The sequence below is a fragment of the Penaeus monodon genome, chromosome 5 (assembly GCF_015228065.2).
Source record: "Penaeus monodon isolate SGIC_2016 chromosome 5, NSTDA_Pmon_1, whole genome shotgun sequence".
Taxonomy (NCBI): Eukaryota; Metazoa; Arthropoda; class Malacostraca; order Decapoda; family Penaeidae; genus Penaeus; species Penaeus monodon.
This window is the reverse complement of record NC_051390.1, coordinates 18,506,009-18,526,008: the sequence shown is the minus strand read 5'-3', so window position 1 is coordinate 18,526,008 and position 20,000 is coordinate 18,506,009. Positions and strand designations below refer to the sequence as shown.

At 44.7% G+C, this 20,000-nt stretch overlaps 1 protein-coding gene across 1 annotated transcript in view; it reads right to left on the bottom strand.

Moving 5' to 3' along the window:
• Positions 1-20,000, bottom strand: part of LOC119573044 (single-stranded DNA-binding protein 3-like) — a gene marked incomplete in the record, with an annotated part of 156,072 nt that overhangs the window by 49,164 nt on the left and 86,908 nt on the right. Inside the window, 4 exon segments of the mRNA XM_037920033.1 lie at positions 1,726-1,774; positions 2,589-2,666; positions 13,240-13,359; positions 16,373-16,462. Coding sequence (XP_037775961.1) covers positions 1,726-1,774; positions 2,589-2,666; positions 13,240-13,359; positions 16,373-16,462 — 337 coding nt within the window.

The window sequence follows — 20,000 nt, the reverse complement described above, 5'->3', positions numbered from 1 at the left end:
TTATAAAATTAATATGCACTAATACAAAAAATTAAATTGATGCTGTTTGCAAAATGAAAGTGCCTACACAATATTTAATCAACAATATATTTTACACATATAATAATGGCTAGGTTCTAGAATAACACATGATACTGCATCTTGTATTGACAAGGTATCAGTTTCACAAATTCATATTAACCCAGTCAGCGCTCAGAGTTGTCCACAGGAGGCTCTCAGGCACTTGGTGGACCAAACTGGCTGCAGCAAGATGACTTATAGAAATAATTTTGTATGCAGATAAACATGCACCATGCAGGACCCAGCTGGGCATTAGTCTTTGTGAGTGACCTGTGAGGCAGCTGAGCATGGCTTCTATCAACACCAGCTATGTATGGGATCAGGTGTGTTACTCCTTTGATATAAAAAGTAATAATAACAATAATCAATTAATAAAAAAAAGAAAAAAAAGAAAAATACTAAAATAAATTATGGGAAAAAAGGCTTCTGAGTCATCTGAGGGATGAAATTTAGTTACTGATAATCTGAGGTACATTGAAAAGGTGTGTTAACATTCACAAATGGAGGCAGAAAGTGATGGCACAAACACACACAATAATGTATGCAGTGTTTATTTGCACATATATGGGATATACTCTTTTAAAAAAGGGCACTTGTTCTGGGCTCTAGACTCACTCTGTTGTTTGGTTTGAACCTTGTGTCAATGAGGTTGATCTTTTCAGGAGTAATAACTAAGAAGGTTATCAATGGGTTGTAATTCATTTAGTTGATGACAGTGGGTATTTACTTACTTTCACAAACAACTGTTTTCTGAATTCAATGACAAGAGTATTATCTATGGATAATCACTCATTTGCAGAGATGACAGTGGATATTTATTATTCTGCAGTATTTGGGTATTTACTTATTTGTATTTTATTACAGTGGGTGTTTACACAGCATTCATATCTGTTCATTTGAAAGACAAGGACAGTGTCGTATCACTAATCTGATGGCTGGATAAGAGGGGGAGGGGGGGAAGTGTAGATAACAAAAAGAATTATTATCTTCTATCTGCCAAAAAAGTGTCGCAGCAGTAGATCTGATGTAAAGCAAAATAAAAATTGCCAAACAAGTGGAGTTTTAGCAGAGAGAATGGTGGAAGCATATGGAAGATAACATACCCAAGTGTTACCAACACAGCACACATACCAAGCTACTTTCTACAAACATCTTGAATTTGCAGCCATGATTTTTCTTTGTTTTTCAACTCATATCTTAAGAAGTAGGTTAAGCTAAAACATGCAACCTAACCAGCTTTAACTAAGACATAATCTCAACAATTATATACGCAACTTAACTGAATATTAATGCGAAACAAAATAATAATGATAATGTTAAATAAATAAAAGAATAAGAAAAAGCTCAAAAAGTGTTTTAGTTAAGATAGACAAACACCAAATATGATAAATTACAGCATGATTTCTTGTTTTTTTTTATATACAAAGACATTATGCTTCCAAAAGAATAGAGGCATATTCCTCCCATTTATATTTACATACACTTCTGTAAAACATAACAAAAAATATGCTGTAAAAGCAGTGAAGAGGATGCTAAACTAAAAAAAAAAGCTTGACATGCAATTTTCAGTCTTAAAAATGAAAGAAAAAAAAAAAGAAAAAAGAAAAAAAAATCTGCACAACACCAGACAGAAACTGAGCCATGAGCTAAAGAACCCATACTCACCTTGGCGTGTGGGGTCCATGCTGTTCGGCATGATTGGCTGTCCTGGAGGCTGCGGCATGACAATCACATTCATTAATGGTGCAGTTTTACAATCAACAGCATTTCATCTTTGTGGGATTTGTGTCTCCCTTCATACTAAGTTCAAATCATTGACATCCAAACAAGGTCTTTATAAACTCTGAATCACAGAACCAATTCTCTTGAATATTAAATCTTTAACAAAAAAAAAATTAAAATGTAACAACGATAATCCACACAGCTTCTAAAATCAGGGCTGACACTGAATTCACATGAATGACTTTATCCTAAATTTAGTACTATATACTAAACACATATCCCCTGAACTTTAAAGTACAACTAGCCACTTTGCCGCTCAATCTAAGACAAATTTGTAGCCTTTTGGTTTACAGTTGCATATGCATCTAATCTTACCTTCACAAATGGTGCCTTCCAAAACTACTTGGACTTTCCTGACTACTTTATATTTCACAAACACCATTCCATAACTATCTTTTTTCCGAGCGTCTTGACTACTCGGCTTTGCATTCCTGAATTCCTGCAGCTAATATCAAAACCTACTTTCTTTTCTAATCATTTCTATGCTTTGGGTTTTTCCCTTAGTTTAGTTTCTAATTACTTACATTTGTAAAAGTGCTTTTGATTTATATATGAACTTTCAGACTCATTAAAAACATCACACTGCAATTCTGCTTTTCAATTAATGGTAAGAACATTCTACATTTTGAACTTTCTGGGGCTTAAAAAAAAAAAAAAAAACTGAAATAACTGATCTATACTTTCTTGGATCACTCCACATCTCTGTGCGACAGTTTTACTGTATACCTCATCCATCACATACATACCCCGTTGAAGTCATTGGGCATCTGTGGCATCCTAACTCCTGGCCGTGGCCCTCCTGGGTACCTTGGAGACATGAAGGGCTGCAAATAAATAAATCAGAGTCATTAGTGAACAATAGGGCAACTGTCTTGTAAAAGTGGTCACTAAAGAAAACCATTTTATTAATGAAAACTTCACACACAAGTAAACTAAAATAACAACAACAACAATAATAGTAATAATAATAATAATGATAATAATAATGATAATGATAATGATAAAATAATAATAATAATAATAATAATAATAATAATAATAATAATAATAATAATAATAATAATAATAATAATAATAATAATAATAATACCAAATAATAATAATAATAACAATGATAATAAAAAGCCACTCTAATGCATAAATCATAAACTGTCCTCGCAATCAAGAAAAAATAAATACAAAAGAGAAAGAGAGAAAAAATCCTAAATAGTGATTCACATTCGCACAAGAAGAGCCGAGTCGCGGGTATGTTCCCTACACCCATAAGCGCTCAAGGATGGCCCGGGTAAGTAGGACGGGCACGGGAGGCAGCCTGGCTCGGGCGCTCAGTCACTACCCGGCCGAGAACACGGGCGGAGGGAGGATGGCCACGCTCTTGGGATAGGCCACGGGTTCCTCACGGTGTCGTTTGAGTGAAGTCCGACTGAGGCAATTAAGCAGGTTCACTTACTTTGCATCAGTTTCTGTATTAGCAAAAGTTGCAAGAATGTTTCCCTACCCTACCCTCCGAAAAAACTATCATATTTTATTCGATTTATTTTATTCCGGTCACGTCTCTCGGGAAGATCATATTCTCTCAAAAGCTTGCACGATGTTTAAGTGTATATCTGATAGCAAACGTTATCGTGAGTGAGCGATGTGATATGCAGTTCGTTCTGGTTAACCATGTGGTCGACGGCGACAAGCGACGGCCGATCAAACCAAACCGCAGGACTGAAATGTGTATCGCCCGCCGCCCCCACTCGGCAACGGGCGGTTCTTGCATTCACGAAAATACTTCATTCACGTGAGTATTGTGTTTGTCTTTTGTTTTTTATTCTGAGATATACCAAGCATGTGAGAAATGAAGCGATGATTTTTGCATATTTAATATATTACAATTTATTGAATTCCGCTTCGTAGAAGCGACTGGACTGGCCTGTCTTCTTGTTCCAACATTCCTCTACTTTTTAGTTAATCGACTTCTGCTTTAACAAGGGCCAATTTGCCGTTATTTCTCTCTCTCTCTCTCTCTCTCTCTCTCTCTCTCTCTCTCTCTCTCTCTCTCTCTCTCTCTCTCTCTCTCTCTCTTCCTTTTTGATTTGTTCTCCCTATCCCCTATCCATTCTCCTTTCCTCTTTCCCTCTTCCTATATCCTTTCCTCTCTCCCTGTCCTGTCCGTTTCCCTCTCTTTCTAAAATATGTTTGGCCAAGGGTAGCAGTGGGTGAAGGGTGTGTTTTAAACAGAGAAGGCGGGGGAGGGGGAGCTTGTAATTGGATGCCATAAACTGGTCGTCACTCACTAATTGGGTTGCGGGTAACAGCAAGTTGCCGACACGCATGCTAATGTTTACAACGCGCCTACATCGCTCCGGTCCTTCGACGCCCACAGCTACACCCACCCTTACACCAACACACAGATGGACAGGCTGACAGAATGAATGACATGCACACACTCATTCACACGCGCGAGCGTAAAAACAAACACCCACACCCACACCCACAACCACACACACACACACACACACACACACACACACACACACACATTCACACATGCACACACATACATTCACACATGCACACACATACATTCACACATGCACACATACATTCACACATGCACACACATACATTCACACATGCACACACACACACACATTCACACATGCACACATACATTCACACATGCACACACATACATCCACACATGCACACTAAAATGGTGTCATCATTTCTTATTGTGGTAAGTAATATAACTATTGTTATTATGAATCACCATCACCATTATTAGACACTGTGAACTTTTTTTAGGAACGGACACAGACACCTTTTGGGAAGCGTTAACAAGGCGGTAATATCTCCATCGCTTCCATGGCTCTTTAACTCGCTTCGTAACCTGGGCGTTTCTAGTATCAATTCTCGTGTTGCTCATTAACTTTTTGTTTATTTGTTTCCATGTATTTGTCTTTTTTTTTGACCGAGACATTACCTTCTATTTCATCATATGGTATTTTCCAATATTCGTATGTTTTTTTGTTTTTTTTATTCATTCTTTCTGCTCCTTATTTCTTTGTTTTGTTTTGTTTCGTTTTTCCTTCAGGTTCCCCTTCTTTGTCGTTTTTTTTTTCTTTCTTTCTTCCCCTCGCGTCATTTACTTCCTTATCATTATCGTCCCTTTATCCATTTCGTTCTTGTTACCTCCTTCTCTGTCTATTTACTTTTCCCCTTATTTCTTCCGCGACCTCATTCGGATTATCTGGCGTAAACTCCTCCTTATCGTTTTTCCCCCTCTTATAATTCTCGTCTTCATTTCTCTTACCTTCCTCTTCCCTCGATCGCCCCCCCCCTCATCCCCTCCCCTCTTTATTATCATGATAATCGCCCTTTTCTTTCCTTTTCTAACTCATTGTCACCACTATTTTCTTTTCCTCTTCCTCTCCATCCTCCATCTCCTTCTCGTCTCTTTTATCCTTCTCTCCATCTTTCTCTGCTTCTCCCTTTCCTTCTCCCTCTTTTCCCTCCTCCTCTCCCCTCCATTCTTGCTCCCCCTTCTTCTCCCCTCCATTCTCCATTCTTCCTTCTCCTCCTCCTCCCTTTTCTATATCTCCTCCTCCTCCCTCCCTTTCTTCCATCTCTTCCTCCTCCATCGTCTCCGCCTCCTTCCTTTCCTCCATTATCTCCGCCTCCCTCTCCCTCTCTCTCCCTCTCTCTCTCTCCCTATCTCTCCTTCATCCCCTCTCTCTCTCTCTCCTCTCTCTTCTCTCATCTCTCTCTCTCTTCTCTCTCTCCTCCCTCTCTCTCTCTCTCCTCTCTCTCTCTCCCTTCTCTCTCTCTCTCCCTCTCTCTCTCTCCCCTCTCTCTCTCTCCTCTCTCATCTCTCCTCTCCTTTCTCTCTCTCTCCTTCTCTCTCTCTCTCCTCTCTCTCCTGTCTCTCTCTCTCTCTCACTCCTTCTCTCTCCTGTCTCTCTCTCTCTCTCACTCCTTCTCTCTCCTGTCTCTCTCTCTCTCTCTACTCCTTCTCTCATCCTCTTCTCTCTCTCTCTCTCTCTCTCCCTCTTTCTCTTCTGTATCCTCTCCTCTATTTTCTTCTCTCCTCTATTTTCTCCTCTCTTCTCTTCTCTTCTCTTCTCTTCTCTTCTCTTCTCTCCTCTCCTCTCCTCTCCTCTCCTTTCCTTCCTTTCCTTTCCTTTCCTCTCCTTTTCCTTTCCTCTCTCTTCCTTCTTTTCTCTTCTCTTCTCTCCCTTTTCCCTCTCTTTTCATTTTTCTCTTCTCTCTTCTCTCTCCCCTCTCCCTCTCCCTCCCCCTCTCTCCCGTCTCCCTCCCCCTCTCTCCTGTCTCCCTCACCCTCTCTCCCGTCTCCCTCTCCGTCTCCCCCTCACCCTCTCTCCTATCTCCCTCACCCTCTCTCCCTGTCCCCCTCTCCCTCCCCCTCTCTCCCGTCTCCCTCTCCCTCCCCCTCTCTCCCGTCTCCCTCCCCGTCTCTCCCTGTCCCCCTCTCTCCCTCCTCCGAGAGTGATGGAGGGTGTAACACAACATGGCCCGTGTGTCCGCCCCTTCCCTCGCTGCCGGCCGGTGCGCGCCCGGTCCCCAGCGTCCCCCTGCTGGCGTATGTTCATCACCAGCAGGAATACTCGCTCATTATGGTCCTCCTGGCAGAGTGGCAGCAGCCGAGGGGAAGCAGGGCGAGTCCCTCGGCGACCGTCCCTTCACTCTCACTACTGGCACTGTTTTCACTTTTTTTTTTCTTTTTAAAATGTGGTTTGTTCCTCGCCCCTAAAAAAAGGGGGGGGGGGCATGAAACTTGCGGCGTCCGTGACCCTTCTCCGCCCTTCACTCACTCCCTCACTCCGTCCGCCCTGTCGTCGACTCTTGGGTGTTCCTGCCCTTAAAGTTCGTTTTTAAGATTTGAAGATTGCACAACGCCTTCCCTCCCCCTCCTTCCATCCTACGTATTCACGAGGATATTCGGACCCACAAGCAACACCCTGCGCTTGCATAATCGCTTGTTTCCTGGCTTGCACGTGGGAGAGTGGGTTTGTTTATTTATTTTATTGCTGGGACAAATTGCTAAATAATGACTGCATTCGTAAGGAAAACAAAAAATAAAAATATTATAAACTAAAAAAGCGATTATTATATTCACGTTCTCTCCTTTTCCCTCTTTCTCTTCATCTCCGCCTGTCTACCTTTTTCTCTATCCCTTCCTCTCCCTCTCTCTCTCTCCCTCTCCCTCTCTAGAAAGCGCTTTCACGTACACACAATTTTCCCATTTTACAAACACTGACACCGAGCGCCCTTTCGAGCACCACGCGGGGCTTGACATCACCGAGCGAGGAAGAAGTCAGCCAATGTCACAGTCATCATTCCATATTAGACTTCCGATTCTGATGACTCTCGAGTCCACTTCCCGGTCGAGAAGCAACTAAAGAGGCTCCTAGGATCTTGGCTGATACCTAGTTGCTGTCAGTGAGGCTGTTGCTTGTCGTTGCGATTGATGGACACGAGGCTGCTTTGGTGTGTGTGTGTGGGGGGGGGATGTGTATGGGGATGGTTTACAAAATGCCGTATGCTTCGTGCCCCAGGGTTTGACAGCAGAGATTCTCTCTCTGTCTCTCTCTGTCTCTCTCTCTCTCTCTCTCTCTCTGTCTCTCTCTGTGTCTCTCTCTCTCTCTCTCTCTCTCTCTCTCTCTTCCTAGCTCCCTCACCTCCCTTCTTCCATCAACGGTCACCTTATCATTAAAGCACTGCAGCGCATTACCAAAAGAGAGGCAGAATCTGGCCAGTGTCTCCGGATCTCTCTAAATGCTTATTATGACGTCACCGTCGACACACGCCAGTGCCTCCTGCCGTCCGTCTCCTTATCCTATTGCTGCATCTCGTATGGGCTTTGCAGTTCAAGTCGCAGTCTCGTGTTCTCCGGTCTGTCTGTTTGTCTCTCCTTTTTTTTTCTCTTCTCTGCCCACATTTCCTTCCACTTCCTTCTTCCTCCTCTCCTCCTTCCATTCCCCTCTCCTCTCTTCCTCCCCTACTCCATCTACCATCTCCTTCACTTCACTTCTGCTCTCTTCTTTCCCTCCCCTCTTCCCTATACCTCCTCTCCCGCTTCCCTTTTCTCCTCTCTCCCCCTCGTCCTTCCACCACTCCGCAAAAATTTCTTCTTCTTTCTCACTGCCCCCCCCCCCATCAAAAACATATCACGTGACCTCCTTGCGGCGGCGCATGTACTCTCTTAAGGAAAATGTCTAGTCACACTCTAATGACCTTCCCAGTCGTTTCTCTTCCCTTCTGTTTATTCATCTGCGTGTACGCGGATGGAGAGCGATGTGCACTGGAGGAAGAGGGGGAATACCAGGGGAAAACGTACACAATGAGAGATATATGTATGTACAGATATACATACATGTGTGAGTTAGTGAGTGACTAAGTGTGTGTGTGTGTGTGTGTGTGTGTGTGTGTGTGTGTGTGTGTGTGTGTGTGTGTGTGTGTGTGTGTGTTTGTTTGTGTGTGTGTGTGTGTGTTGTGTGTGTGTTTGTTAGTGTGTGTGTGTGTGTGTGTGTTTGTTAGGGTGTGGTGGTGTTTTTGTGTGGTGTGTGTGTGTGTGTTTTGTGTGTGTGTGGGTGTGTGTGTGTGTGTGTGTGTGTGTCTATAAGTACACACGCACTTTTCCTGTACCGGCACTGTATGCGATGTATGAAGTGCACACTGATTTGCACACAAGGAAGATAGACCTATACTTGACTGTGTGTGTTCGTACAAATGTACTTACACATATGTGCGTTCGGAGCCACTAAAATAGAACCGCGTGTACGTGATATTACAGCTGGTACAAAGGCACCGCTTGGGGAGTCGTTGGGCTCACGTTACATAAGTTTTCAGACGACGCCCATTAGAGGGGGAGGGGCGGAGGCCGTCCCGCGCTCTCTGGTGATATAAACACACTTGGTGCACTGCTTTATACACACACGAAAACGCGCACACGCACGCACGCACACACGCACGCACACACACACACGCACGCACGCACGCACACACACGCACACACACACACACACACACACACACACACACACACACACACATACACACACATACACACACACACACACACACACACACACACACACACACACACACACACACACACACACACACACACACACACACACTACAGCCCCTTTTAACTGGAACAAAGTCGTTTTCCTGTATGGCACAGACAATACATTATCTCATATATGCCCTATTGTGTTTGTGCGAGTGAGTGTCTCTCGAGAGGCGCACGCCGTGGTGGGCGGGCGGGCAGCACAGGCACACTGGTTATGTCCCGCACTTGACTAACAAGCATCTTTACATCTGATGATTCTTATCTTTTATCTCTCTCTCTCTCTCTCTCTCTCTCTCTCTCTCTCTCTCTCTCTCTCTCTCTCTCTCTCTCTCTCTCTCCCTCTCTTTCTCTTTCTCTCCCTCTCTTTCCCTCTCTCCCTCTCTTTCTCTCTCTCCCTCTCTTTCTCCTTCTCTCCCTCACTTTCTTTCTCTCCCTCACTTTCTTTCTTTCCCTCTCTTTCCTTCTCTTTCCCTCTCTTTCTTTCTCTTTCATTCCCTCTCTCTTTTTTTCTGTTTCTCTCTCTCTCTTTTTCTGTTTCTCTCTCTCTCTCTCTCTCTCTCTCTCTCTCTCTCTCTCTCTCTCTCTCTCTCTCTCTCTCTCTCTTTCTTTCTCCTCTCTTTCTTTCTTTCTCCTCTCTTTCTTTCTTTCTCTCTCTTTCTTTCTTTCTCCTCTCTTTCTTTCTTTCTCTCTCTTTCTTTCTTTCTCTCTCTTTCTTTCTTCCTCTCTCTCTTTCTTTTCTCTCTCTCTTTCTCTTTTCTCTTTCTTTTCTCTCTCTCTCTTTCTTTCTCTTTTCTCTTTCCTCTTTCCCCCTTCTCTTTCTCTCTCTCTCTCTCTCTCCTTTTCCTTCTCCCTCTTTCCTCTTTCTTCTTTTCTCTTTCTCTCTCTCTCTCTCTCTCTCTCTCCCCTCTCTCTCCCTCTCCTTCCCTTACTCGCTCTCCCTCTCCCTCTCCTCTCCCTCTCCTCCTCTTTCTCCCTCTCCCTCTCCTATTCTTTCTCTTTTTCCTTCTCCCTCTCGCTCTCCCTCTCCTCCTTCTCTTTCTCCCTCTCCCTCTCCTTCTCCTTCCTCTCCCTCTCCCTCACACGGCTTAAACAACCTCCCTGGCAGTGATTATCCCCAAGACGCGTTCGAGCCGTCAGACCCAACAGCGTGCCGGTGCGAGGGCGGGCCCGGGCGTGTCGCGGGTGTGTTGTGGCCGCCCGCACCAAGATAAATGTCTCCCCACGACAGGCTGCGGTGCCCTTCGGTGCTTGGGGTTCGCGCTGCCCCTGCCGCTCCGTCTGTGCCTTGCCCGGCCTCCGCGTGGCGTCCGGGGATGACGTTGTTTTTGGTCTGATGGTCTGTCTGTCTGTCTTTCTGGTTCTGGTTTTTACTACTTCTCTGTCTCTGTCTCTGTCTCTCTCTCTCTCTCTCCCGCTTCCTCTTCCACTTCCACTTCCACTTCCTCTTCTTCTTCTTCTTCTTCCTCTCCCTCTTCCTCTTCCTTTTTCCCTCTCCCCACTCCCCTCCCTCTCCCTCTCCCTTTCCCCCTCCCTCTCCCTTTCCCCCCTCCCACTCCCCCTCCCTCTCCCTCTCCCTCTCCCCCTCCCTCTCTCTAAATCAGTGACGAAAAACAAGCATAAACTGCAAGCATGACTCAGATACCCATCCGACACGTTTAAATCATCATAATGAATAAAAGATTGCAATAAATCTTCATGTACAAAGCTGAGTTTAGAAGAAGAAGAAAAAAAAGTCATAATTCCTTCGACACATATGCGCCTGTGTCGCCCCCGAGCTCCGATAGATGGCAGCACCTTGTGGCGATGACAGCGATAATGACACCAAGCGGTAGAGCTACTGACGGTGGGCATCGGGGGGTGTCGACGCGATTTGCCAAGCGCTCACGCCCGGTAGACGATGCGCCTTACATGGGGGTGGGGTAGGGGGGGTCGTTGACAGAAAGGGGATTCATGTGCCCTGCTCTCTTTTCTTCTCTTCATTATTCTCTCTCTCTCTCTCTCTCTCTCTCTCTCTCTCTCTCTCTCTCTCTCTCTCTCTCTCTCTCTCTCTCTCTCTCTCTCTCTCTCTCTCTCCTCCCTCAAATCCCTTTCTTTCCATTGTCATTCATTTCCTCCTCCAGTCTCTCTTCCCACTCTTTCTCACTCCCACTCCCCATCTCACCCTCACTCCCACTCCCACTCCCTCTCCCTCTCTCCGTGATAGACCAGAGTTCGAAAGCGCGATGGGGCAAAGGCCGCAGTACATCACGAGGACACACCAAAAGCAAGTAGGTCAGCTGTACCTCACGAAACTATCTTTTGACGTTGTACTGAACAACGAGGCGCTTCCATGGCGGTCACGAGTCGCCCTCATCTGGTCACTGAGATTTTTTTTTTTTTTTTTTCGCGTGGACGAAAAGGTTAACAGTAAGGGATAACAATTAAGAGTGAATAACGGGTATTATTTTGTCCCACAGAATCGGGAAGGTCGGTTTGTTGTATCACAGAGGTCGGATTCTGTAGGATGTGGATGATATGATTAATGGTATATTTAACAATGTGTATGAAAAAAAGACAATAAAAGCAACAATAAGATAATAATATGACTTCATAAATGTATAGTAGTATGTGTAGTAAGTAGGTGATGTAGTAGTAGTAAGTATAGTAGAAAGTAGTAGTAAATAGTAAGTAGAAATATAGTAGTAGTTAGTAGTAGAAAGTAGTAGTAGTAGTAGATAGATAGTAGTAGTAGTAGTAGAGATAGTGTAGTATAGTAGTAGTTAGTAGAAAAAATAGTAGTAGTAGTAGTAGTAGTAGTAGTAGTAGTAGTAGTAATTATTATTATTATAGTACTAATACTGTTATAAATATCAAAGTCAGGGTTATTCACATCTAAAAGTTGCAAACACATTTAACAGATCTGTAGTCTCCATTTCTTATTATAATAAAATCAGCTTTAATCTAATCAAACACACTTACGATCTAAAGATTAATTAAGTATTTTTCCTTCCACTGCATAACTATTTCGGATCCCCATTCCTTGATTACGAAATGAAAATTAAGTTTTCTTTTCTTATCCTCCGCTTTCTCCTTCCTCCTCTTCTTTCTTCTTCTTTTTCTTCTTCTCCTTCCCCTCTCTCTCTCTCTCTCTCTCTCTCTCTCTCTCTCTCTCTCTCTCTCTCTCTCTCTCTCTCTCTCTCTCTCTCTCTCTCACACACACACACACACACATAATTCCATTTTTTCTCATCTTCCCTTTCGCTGTGTATTTTTATACCACTTCCTTTCTCTGTTTCTCTCTCTCTCTCTCTCTCTCTCTCTCTCTCTCTCTCTCTCTCTCTCTCTCTCTCTCTCTCTCTCTCTCTCTCTCTCTCTCTCTCTCTCTCTCTCTCGGTTGCATTAATGTTTACCATTTTTCTCAAACAAATAAGTAACCAAGTAAAATCATAACTAAATAACAGTAACAATAAACGGACTTTGTGTCCTTGGCTATCATGGTTTACTCCGAGCAAGCACTCGTCCTTCAGCCATTAATTTCAGAATGCAAATGTTCCCTCGACGCAACACACGGGAAAAACAAAACAAGAATGGCGGCTCCTCACTCGGTCCCGCTCGGCCCGACACTCCTGACGGTCCCTGTGGTGAGAGTAGGCAGTTCCGGCGCTTTTTCCAAGGTCCGCAGATGTTTATTTATTTCGTAGGGAAGGTTATCGCCAAAGGTGAGTTTTATGAATTGGAAGAATTGAAATAATAATGTTGATAGATTACAGACAGATCGAGAAGGCATCCGATTTTTTTTTTTTTTTTTTTTTTTTTTTTTTTTTTTTTTTTTTTTTTTTTTTGTCGTGTAGAGGAAACGACACGACAGATAGTAACTGTTGCACGCGTCACGAGTTACGTGTCTTTTCAACCGCGGGAAGGACCTCTCTTTCACGACCATGAAAGAGAGGCGAAGTGCGGTCCTACGAGAAGTTTAGCACACACTTATTCCTCTCCCATGACGTCATAAATCGGCCCCATTCAGGAAGAGATCGATTCCTCTGGTAAGCGCGGACTGTCCCAAGCACAACTTACACTACGAGTAAAATGTACCACCTACAGGAGGTTCTGCAAGGCATGCATCGACCTTTCTCCGGTCTGTCTGGCTCTGCTGCGCCAGAAGCATGTTCCCCTCCTTTGGTCACACTACGCCTAGCTACGCCCGTAGTGTGTGCCCCTCACTTGCGGTCACCACACTACGTCCTGCTACTTCAGCAGTGTGTCGCCCTTTTGCAACGGCCACCACACTGCTCTCGGGTAAGTGTTCATGCTAACGAGAGAAATGTCTGGCTTACCTGTGGGTTCATGTGCATGGGGCTCCCCCCCGGCCCTCCTGGACCCCCCGGACCCCCAGGGGGATGGGGGGAGGCCTGGGAGGGGGGGTTTGGGCCTGGGGATGGTCTCATACCCGGCGTCTGTAAGTGATAAGCGCCTGTCATCCCACCGTCCACAACTCGTTATCTTTTTTTATCTAATTTTACTGTATTTTATTTTTTAGCCTTCACTCAGTCATTACTTCTGGTATCTAATATAAGTAACTGTAACAGGCAAAATTACATTTATAATTAGTAAAACTATGAAATTAGACTATTGATTATGAAAATGCTACAAATCAAATATTCTAAGATAGTTTCCCCTTAATTCCTGAAGTGGAGGCCCGTTTTCTAAAGCTCCTTACAGTTACGTACTAAACTCTACATGAGTGAGGAAGGACATGCGACTGCGGCAGTCTCGGAGGAGTTGACAGACGCGCTCTAAGGGCGGTAATAGGTTTATCTGAAGACAGGGAGGCTAATGCTGGCCTCGAGAACTACAGAAGCGTCTAGCAAATAGTGCAGCAGCCACGGCGCTGTGACGTGAAGGCGGCAGCAGCAGCAGCGGCAGTAGGACGGCAGGAAGAGTGACGGTGGAGGGAGGGGTAACCCTTAAAAAAACAGCGGTCCGGCGTGACAGCACCGAAAACCACTCGTCACTCTGACACTGCGAGTGAGTCTCTCCATCATGCAAAGTGAACATGACAGGCGCCATCATGCGGTACAGGGCGGCCATCCCCAGGCCCAGAGAGAATCCGTGGGTCCAACCACAACAAAACCTCATCACAAAACCACACTAAATCCCATCAGATACCACAAACATGTCAAGGAAAATACCCAAGGCCTCGTATAAGGATGGTATTTGTCAAAACTTCGCAAGTACCATTGAAAAAAATACAGAAAGTGTGCATGGGTCAACCAGAAGGAACTTTGATAAACTTACTAAAATGGCGTGACACAGTGATTTGTATACTAGGTAACAGTGCTTTCATAATATGGACACCCTGAAGAGTAGGAACATCCCGGTGCTCACGATAAAAGAGTATTTTGATTTCTCTTTAAAAAAAAGAAAAAAAAAGAACATGCATGGACTCTCACCACAGAAAACGAACACGAGTGCGGGAAGACAGAAATGGAGAAAACGAACGATTGAGCGGCAGCAGAGGGGAAACTGAAGAAAAATCTTGTCCTGAGTACTACTTGAAGCTGTCTCGAGCAATTAAAGTTGGAGCATCTACATTACTTCTACTTTTCAAGGCTGAGCATGTATTCCTACACAACTTTCATTTATTCTACTTGCATACAATTCATCTTTAGAAGTTCTATGTGTGCGCTACAAAGACTGACGGAAATGTCAATAATACTACAGTTCAGCCAAACAGTATTACAGTATTTAAATCTTTACCTATTTGCTCAAACTGTGTTAATGTAAATCATAAAAATCTATAAATTAATCATACATTAAACTCAAACATTTAACAGTTTACATCTTCAAATCATCAATCATTTGACATTAAAACAAATAAAATTAATAGAAAAAACAAACAGAAAAAGTGCCAAAAACCAAAAAACTGAATCCAAACTAAAAAAAAAAAAAAAAAACAATAGAAAAGTCACATCACACACATTATTTCCTAAAATCAGTCTGAAGAAAAACGCAAAAAAGTGGTGCGTCCTGAACGTTGGTGGGCCATAGCGGGCCTGTCAACAAGGGGACACCGAAAACCCGCTGTGTCACGGTGCAGCAGCCCACCACCACTTACCTCTAGACGGTACTAAATTCTAGTTGGGTCTATGGTGGTGTGTGTGGGGAGGGGGGAGAGGGAAAGGGGAAAGAACCGGGGGAGAAAGAGAACTTGGAGAGAGAAAAGAAAGGAGAGGGGGAAAGGGGGAGAGGGAGAGAGAGAGAGGGAGAGGATGGGAAGGAGAGAGGGAGGGGATGGGAGGGAGAGAGGGAGGGGATGGGAGGGGAGGGAGGAGAGAGGAGGAGGGAGGGAGAGGGAGGAGAGGGGAGGGGGAGGGGTGGGAAGGAGGGAGGGGAGAGGAGAGAAGGGGAGAGGAGGAGGAGAGGGAAGAGAGAGAGGAGAGAGAGAGAGGGAGAGAGGAGAGAGGGAGAGGGAGAGAGATCGGTCAGCATGTGTGGTTGTGAAATGTGAGAGTAGCGAGGTGCGGCAAAGGTGCTGTGTTTGTGTGAAGGCGGGCAGGATAGGACAGGGAGAAGAACGGGGGAAGGAACACGAGAGATATAACTGAAGAGGAGAGGTAAAGGACGAGATGACAGAAGAGTGAAAGGTGAAATCTAAATGGACGCATTGTATCTGGATAAAGTTCTGTTTCTTATTAATTATATTTATTACTATTATTTTATCAGACATGGATATGGTCAAGAGTAATTAAGTTTCTGCTTGAAAATTCCTTCCAACTGAGGAACTTGTCAGTCCCAAAAATCAGTTTTTTTGTTAATCTCCCTATGAGATTTATGAAGACATGTGATCTGAAAGATTTACTTGTCGTAAATCAAACGAAGCTTTAGAAGATAGTATGTCCATTGATTCATGCGTCAAAAGACGTGATCTTATATACTTATCCGTGTAACCAACTTTCTTCGTAACTATAATGAGACTAGCCAATAACCAACGGACACATTGGTAATAAAAAGGGGCGTGTAAAGTCCCAAGACTGTATGCAATATCGAGTTATTTTCTGCACAGTAAAGGATAACAGGGAATACTGCAGATCTCCATATCCTTACTCATAGGAAATCTATATGCAGATAGATGCAGTCATTATAAACGTGATGTATTATATGTACAAATCACTGCGAAACTATAATAAAGTAACAGACCAACAACGTTGTGAGTACTGACGTAACAGGGAAAAAAAATAATGTATATCTATCAAGAAATCGTTATGGATAATGGCACGTCATTATGTGACATGTTATGATAATGATCAACAAGTGTCCGTTGATGATAGGAGTTGTGGCATGACAGAGAAATAAGGTCGGTGATCAAGAAGGATGAAGGAGGAGCGAGAACTCAAGTAAACTGAAAAGGGGAAGGAGAGGGCGTGGTGGGCTTCACCAGCAGGAGGAGGAAGACACATAATGACTCACCGGGAAGAACCCTGGGGGCATGGGACCCCCTGGACCCATGCCGTCGCTGGGAGGCATCTGTCCTATGGGGGATGGTGCTGGTCCGGCATTCTGTGGGTTAGAATAAAGGGACAGATTAGCTTCGGCGTTATTGGGACACATGAAACAGGAAGAATAACAAGAGCGAAATACAGTTTCTAGCTAAAGTACAAATATTCTCTTCATGTTTTACTCTGTCAAAGAAAACTAAAAAGTATCACTTCCAGCAATGCATGTCATTTCGTTATTTTTCATATTTCCAATACCAAACGAATGGCAAGTGTGCATTTTATTTTGGTTTGTGGCAGCGAGTAAATCGTTTTCTGTTACGCCGCCTTGCCGTTACGTTTTCTATGAAGGCCGAGGCGAGTGAATGGAATAGTGTCCCTGCTCGACGCTTCCTGACCCTCTGCGCTATTATAGGCGCTGCTCACGTCGTCACTTCTCACTCCTCACGGGGGCCTCGCTTCAGTTTCCTTTCGCCGACACTCAGAGGGGCAAGTTTCATTATAATTACAGAAAAAAAAACTTGGTAAATCAGCCGGCTATCTAAGTGACGTTCAATAATAAATTTCCAAACATTATGACAGTTCATTTTGTAAACAGGGAACGACCAGTTTTGTCCGTCTTTCATACCCGAGTAAAATAAAAAATAAAATAACAATCAATGAAAATAATACATTTCAGAATAAGAATACAGAGTGAAGTGAAGGTCAGAGGATTGGAAACTGTTTATTTTCTCGCCACCGAGAGGAGCGAGCAGTCGGCACTAGAGGGGAAGGGACGCGCTCTCGCCTCTTTGAAAAGCGAAGCGAATCCCTAAATATCTGGGTACTATATGATGATCGAGGGCATTGGATAAACTTTCCATGCCATGGGATTTGAGAATTTGTAATGCTTGAAGTTATTATAGGCAGATGTCGATTCTGTTGAAAAAAACACTAGTAACAAAAGGGAAAATTCTAAAATGCTCTCTCTCTCTCTCTCTCTCTCTCTCTCTCTCTCTCTCTCTCTCTCTCTCTCTCTCTCTCTCTCTCTCTCTCTCTCTCTCTCTCTCTCTCTCTCCTCTCCTCTCTCCTCACTCACTCACTCACTCACTCACTCACTCACCACTCACACACACACACACACACACACACACACACACACACACACACACACACACACACACACACACACACACACACACACACACACACACACACACACCACATTCCATAGAGAGGCAGTAATGGTGCGACATCATGTAAACACTCCCTGGAAACTGATATCGAACCTGACCTCATGTCTCTTCCGAATCGATTTTCCCCCCGTGGCCATCTGTACTCCCGGGTTTGATCCTCCCAGTCCCGGATAACAGCATCTTTCTTCCGCGTGTCTCTTCGATAAATTGATTCACTCCCTCCCCCCTCCTATGGCTACAACACGCGCCTTTTAAATTTTGTCTCACTGAGTTGTCATGTTGTTATAGAGATTCCCGGGGAAAGTGCGCCTGATAAAAGAGCCAAATAAATAGCATGTAAACACGAATGCGATATGTAGATGTGTCTCAGGACTTCCTCGGTAGATTCCCTTGGCGTGGGAGTCCCAGTTCGAGCCCAACGGAGTCCCGAACAGGGCGTCGTGCATGTGACCCACCAAACGCTATTACGCCATCTGTTGCTCGTGCAGCCAGATCCGCGCACGGGAACTATCGGCTTGGTTCTCGCCAAGGGTTCGCTGAGGCACCTCTCTACGGCGAACGACTTCTGTCTGAAGGTTTGGTCAAAGTATTTGTCGTCGGGGGGGGGGTCTGTATGAGAATTTTCCTGTCTCTGTTTGTCGGTCTCTTTCTCTCACTCTCACTCACTCACTTACACATACACACACACGCTCATTTCTCCGCTTTCTACATCTGCTTCTACAAATGCTTCCTTTCTATTCCTCTTTCCCTTTCTCCCTCTCCCTCTTCCTCTCCCTCTCCACCTCTTTCTCACTCTCCCTCCCCTTATCTCTCCCCGTGCTTTCACACCTGTTCACCAACGAAGGACAACTTACACCTGCTGGCAAGGAAGAGCCCCGTTATGTCGCCCACGAGGAAGCAATCCAATACCGAGATCATAAATAACACGACTGACAAGAAGAAGAAATCCGGTTGACTAGAATAGACGATCTATAAAGGGTCTTTTTTCTTGCGCGGTTTATTATCGACGACACGGCACTCGAGGCGAATGTAACGCTTTTGCGGGGAATGTGAAACTGAACGGCTTCAATGCGACGCCAAAGGAGGACTTAGTGCGGTTTAGTTGCCTGGCGTATTTCTTATCCTTTGCTTCCTCTTCTTCTTCAGGAGTATCTCACACATGATGAATAGCTCTCATTATCCTCCACCCTCCTCGCTCCCCCGAGACAGGTGAACAGCTGGCCAACAATCAACAACCCCTTCCTCCCCCTTCCCCCCTCCCCCGACACAACCCCCACCTTCGGTTATATATAGTAAGGGTTTGAACCAACATAAATAGCACGTCACTGCATGCTGAGGCCGCACTATTGTTAGCAGCCAGAGAGGGGCACACAGAATCTGAGCTGACCCTCGCCCCGGGACAACCCATGGGCGGATAGGAGGGCTCGACACCCCTTATCTTTCACAGTTTAAACTCAACCACACTTTCTCAGACCTAACGAAATAGGTTTACTAACACTTAAACAAAGATGAGGAACGGCAGAGCATCTGCTGCACAAGGCCTCCCATTACCACACACAACAACGACTTCCAGACAACACTTGCAGGCATGTAACAGCACGTGCTCGCGCAAAACAAAGAGGTGCCAACATAAAGCGGCAACTGTCACCCACCTGGTGGCACCCACGTGACGTGTGGGCACCACCGCCGCCTCCACAATTAACAGCGAGGTGCCATGAGCTCTAACTGACAGATCTGTAAGAGCGGAGGCTGGCGCAAAGATGGAGATGTAAAGGGAGGGAAGAGGAGGATGTGCAGTGGATAGAAGGAAGGGAAGGAAGGATGGAAATGTAAAATGAGAGGAGGGAGAGAGGCTCATAGACAGAAGGAAAACGAGAATGGAAATGTAAAGGGAGAGGAAAGAAGAACATGAAAAGGATAGAAGGAAGGAAGGGAAGGATGGAGATGTAGAGGGAGGAGGAGAGGGGAGGACAGGGAGAGGATAGAAGGGGAAAAAGCTCAAGGATGAAGATGTAAAGAAGGCACGTGGAGTGGTTACCAGAAAGAAAGGAAATCAGGAATGAAAGACCAAAGGATTTTTCTTTTAAATCCTACGCAAGGACACACACACACACACACACACACACACACACACACACACACACACACACACACACACACACACACACACACACACACACACACACACACAAAGGGGGGGCAGAAGAGACATCACGCAGGACAGATCCAAGCGAGGTACGAAACCCGGCAAGCGAGGACCAGAAGCGACAGAGATGGGTGTTTGAGGAGAGAAATTAAAAGGCTGGCGAAAGTTAAAGGCGACCCGTCCGCTTGATAAGTGTCATTGGGCACAGAACGACCCTCGCCACGCCTTAACGACCACGCACGATACGACGTGACAAATTGTGGCACCCGTTGACAGAGAGA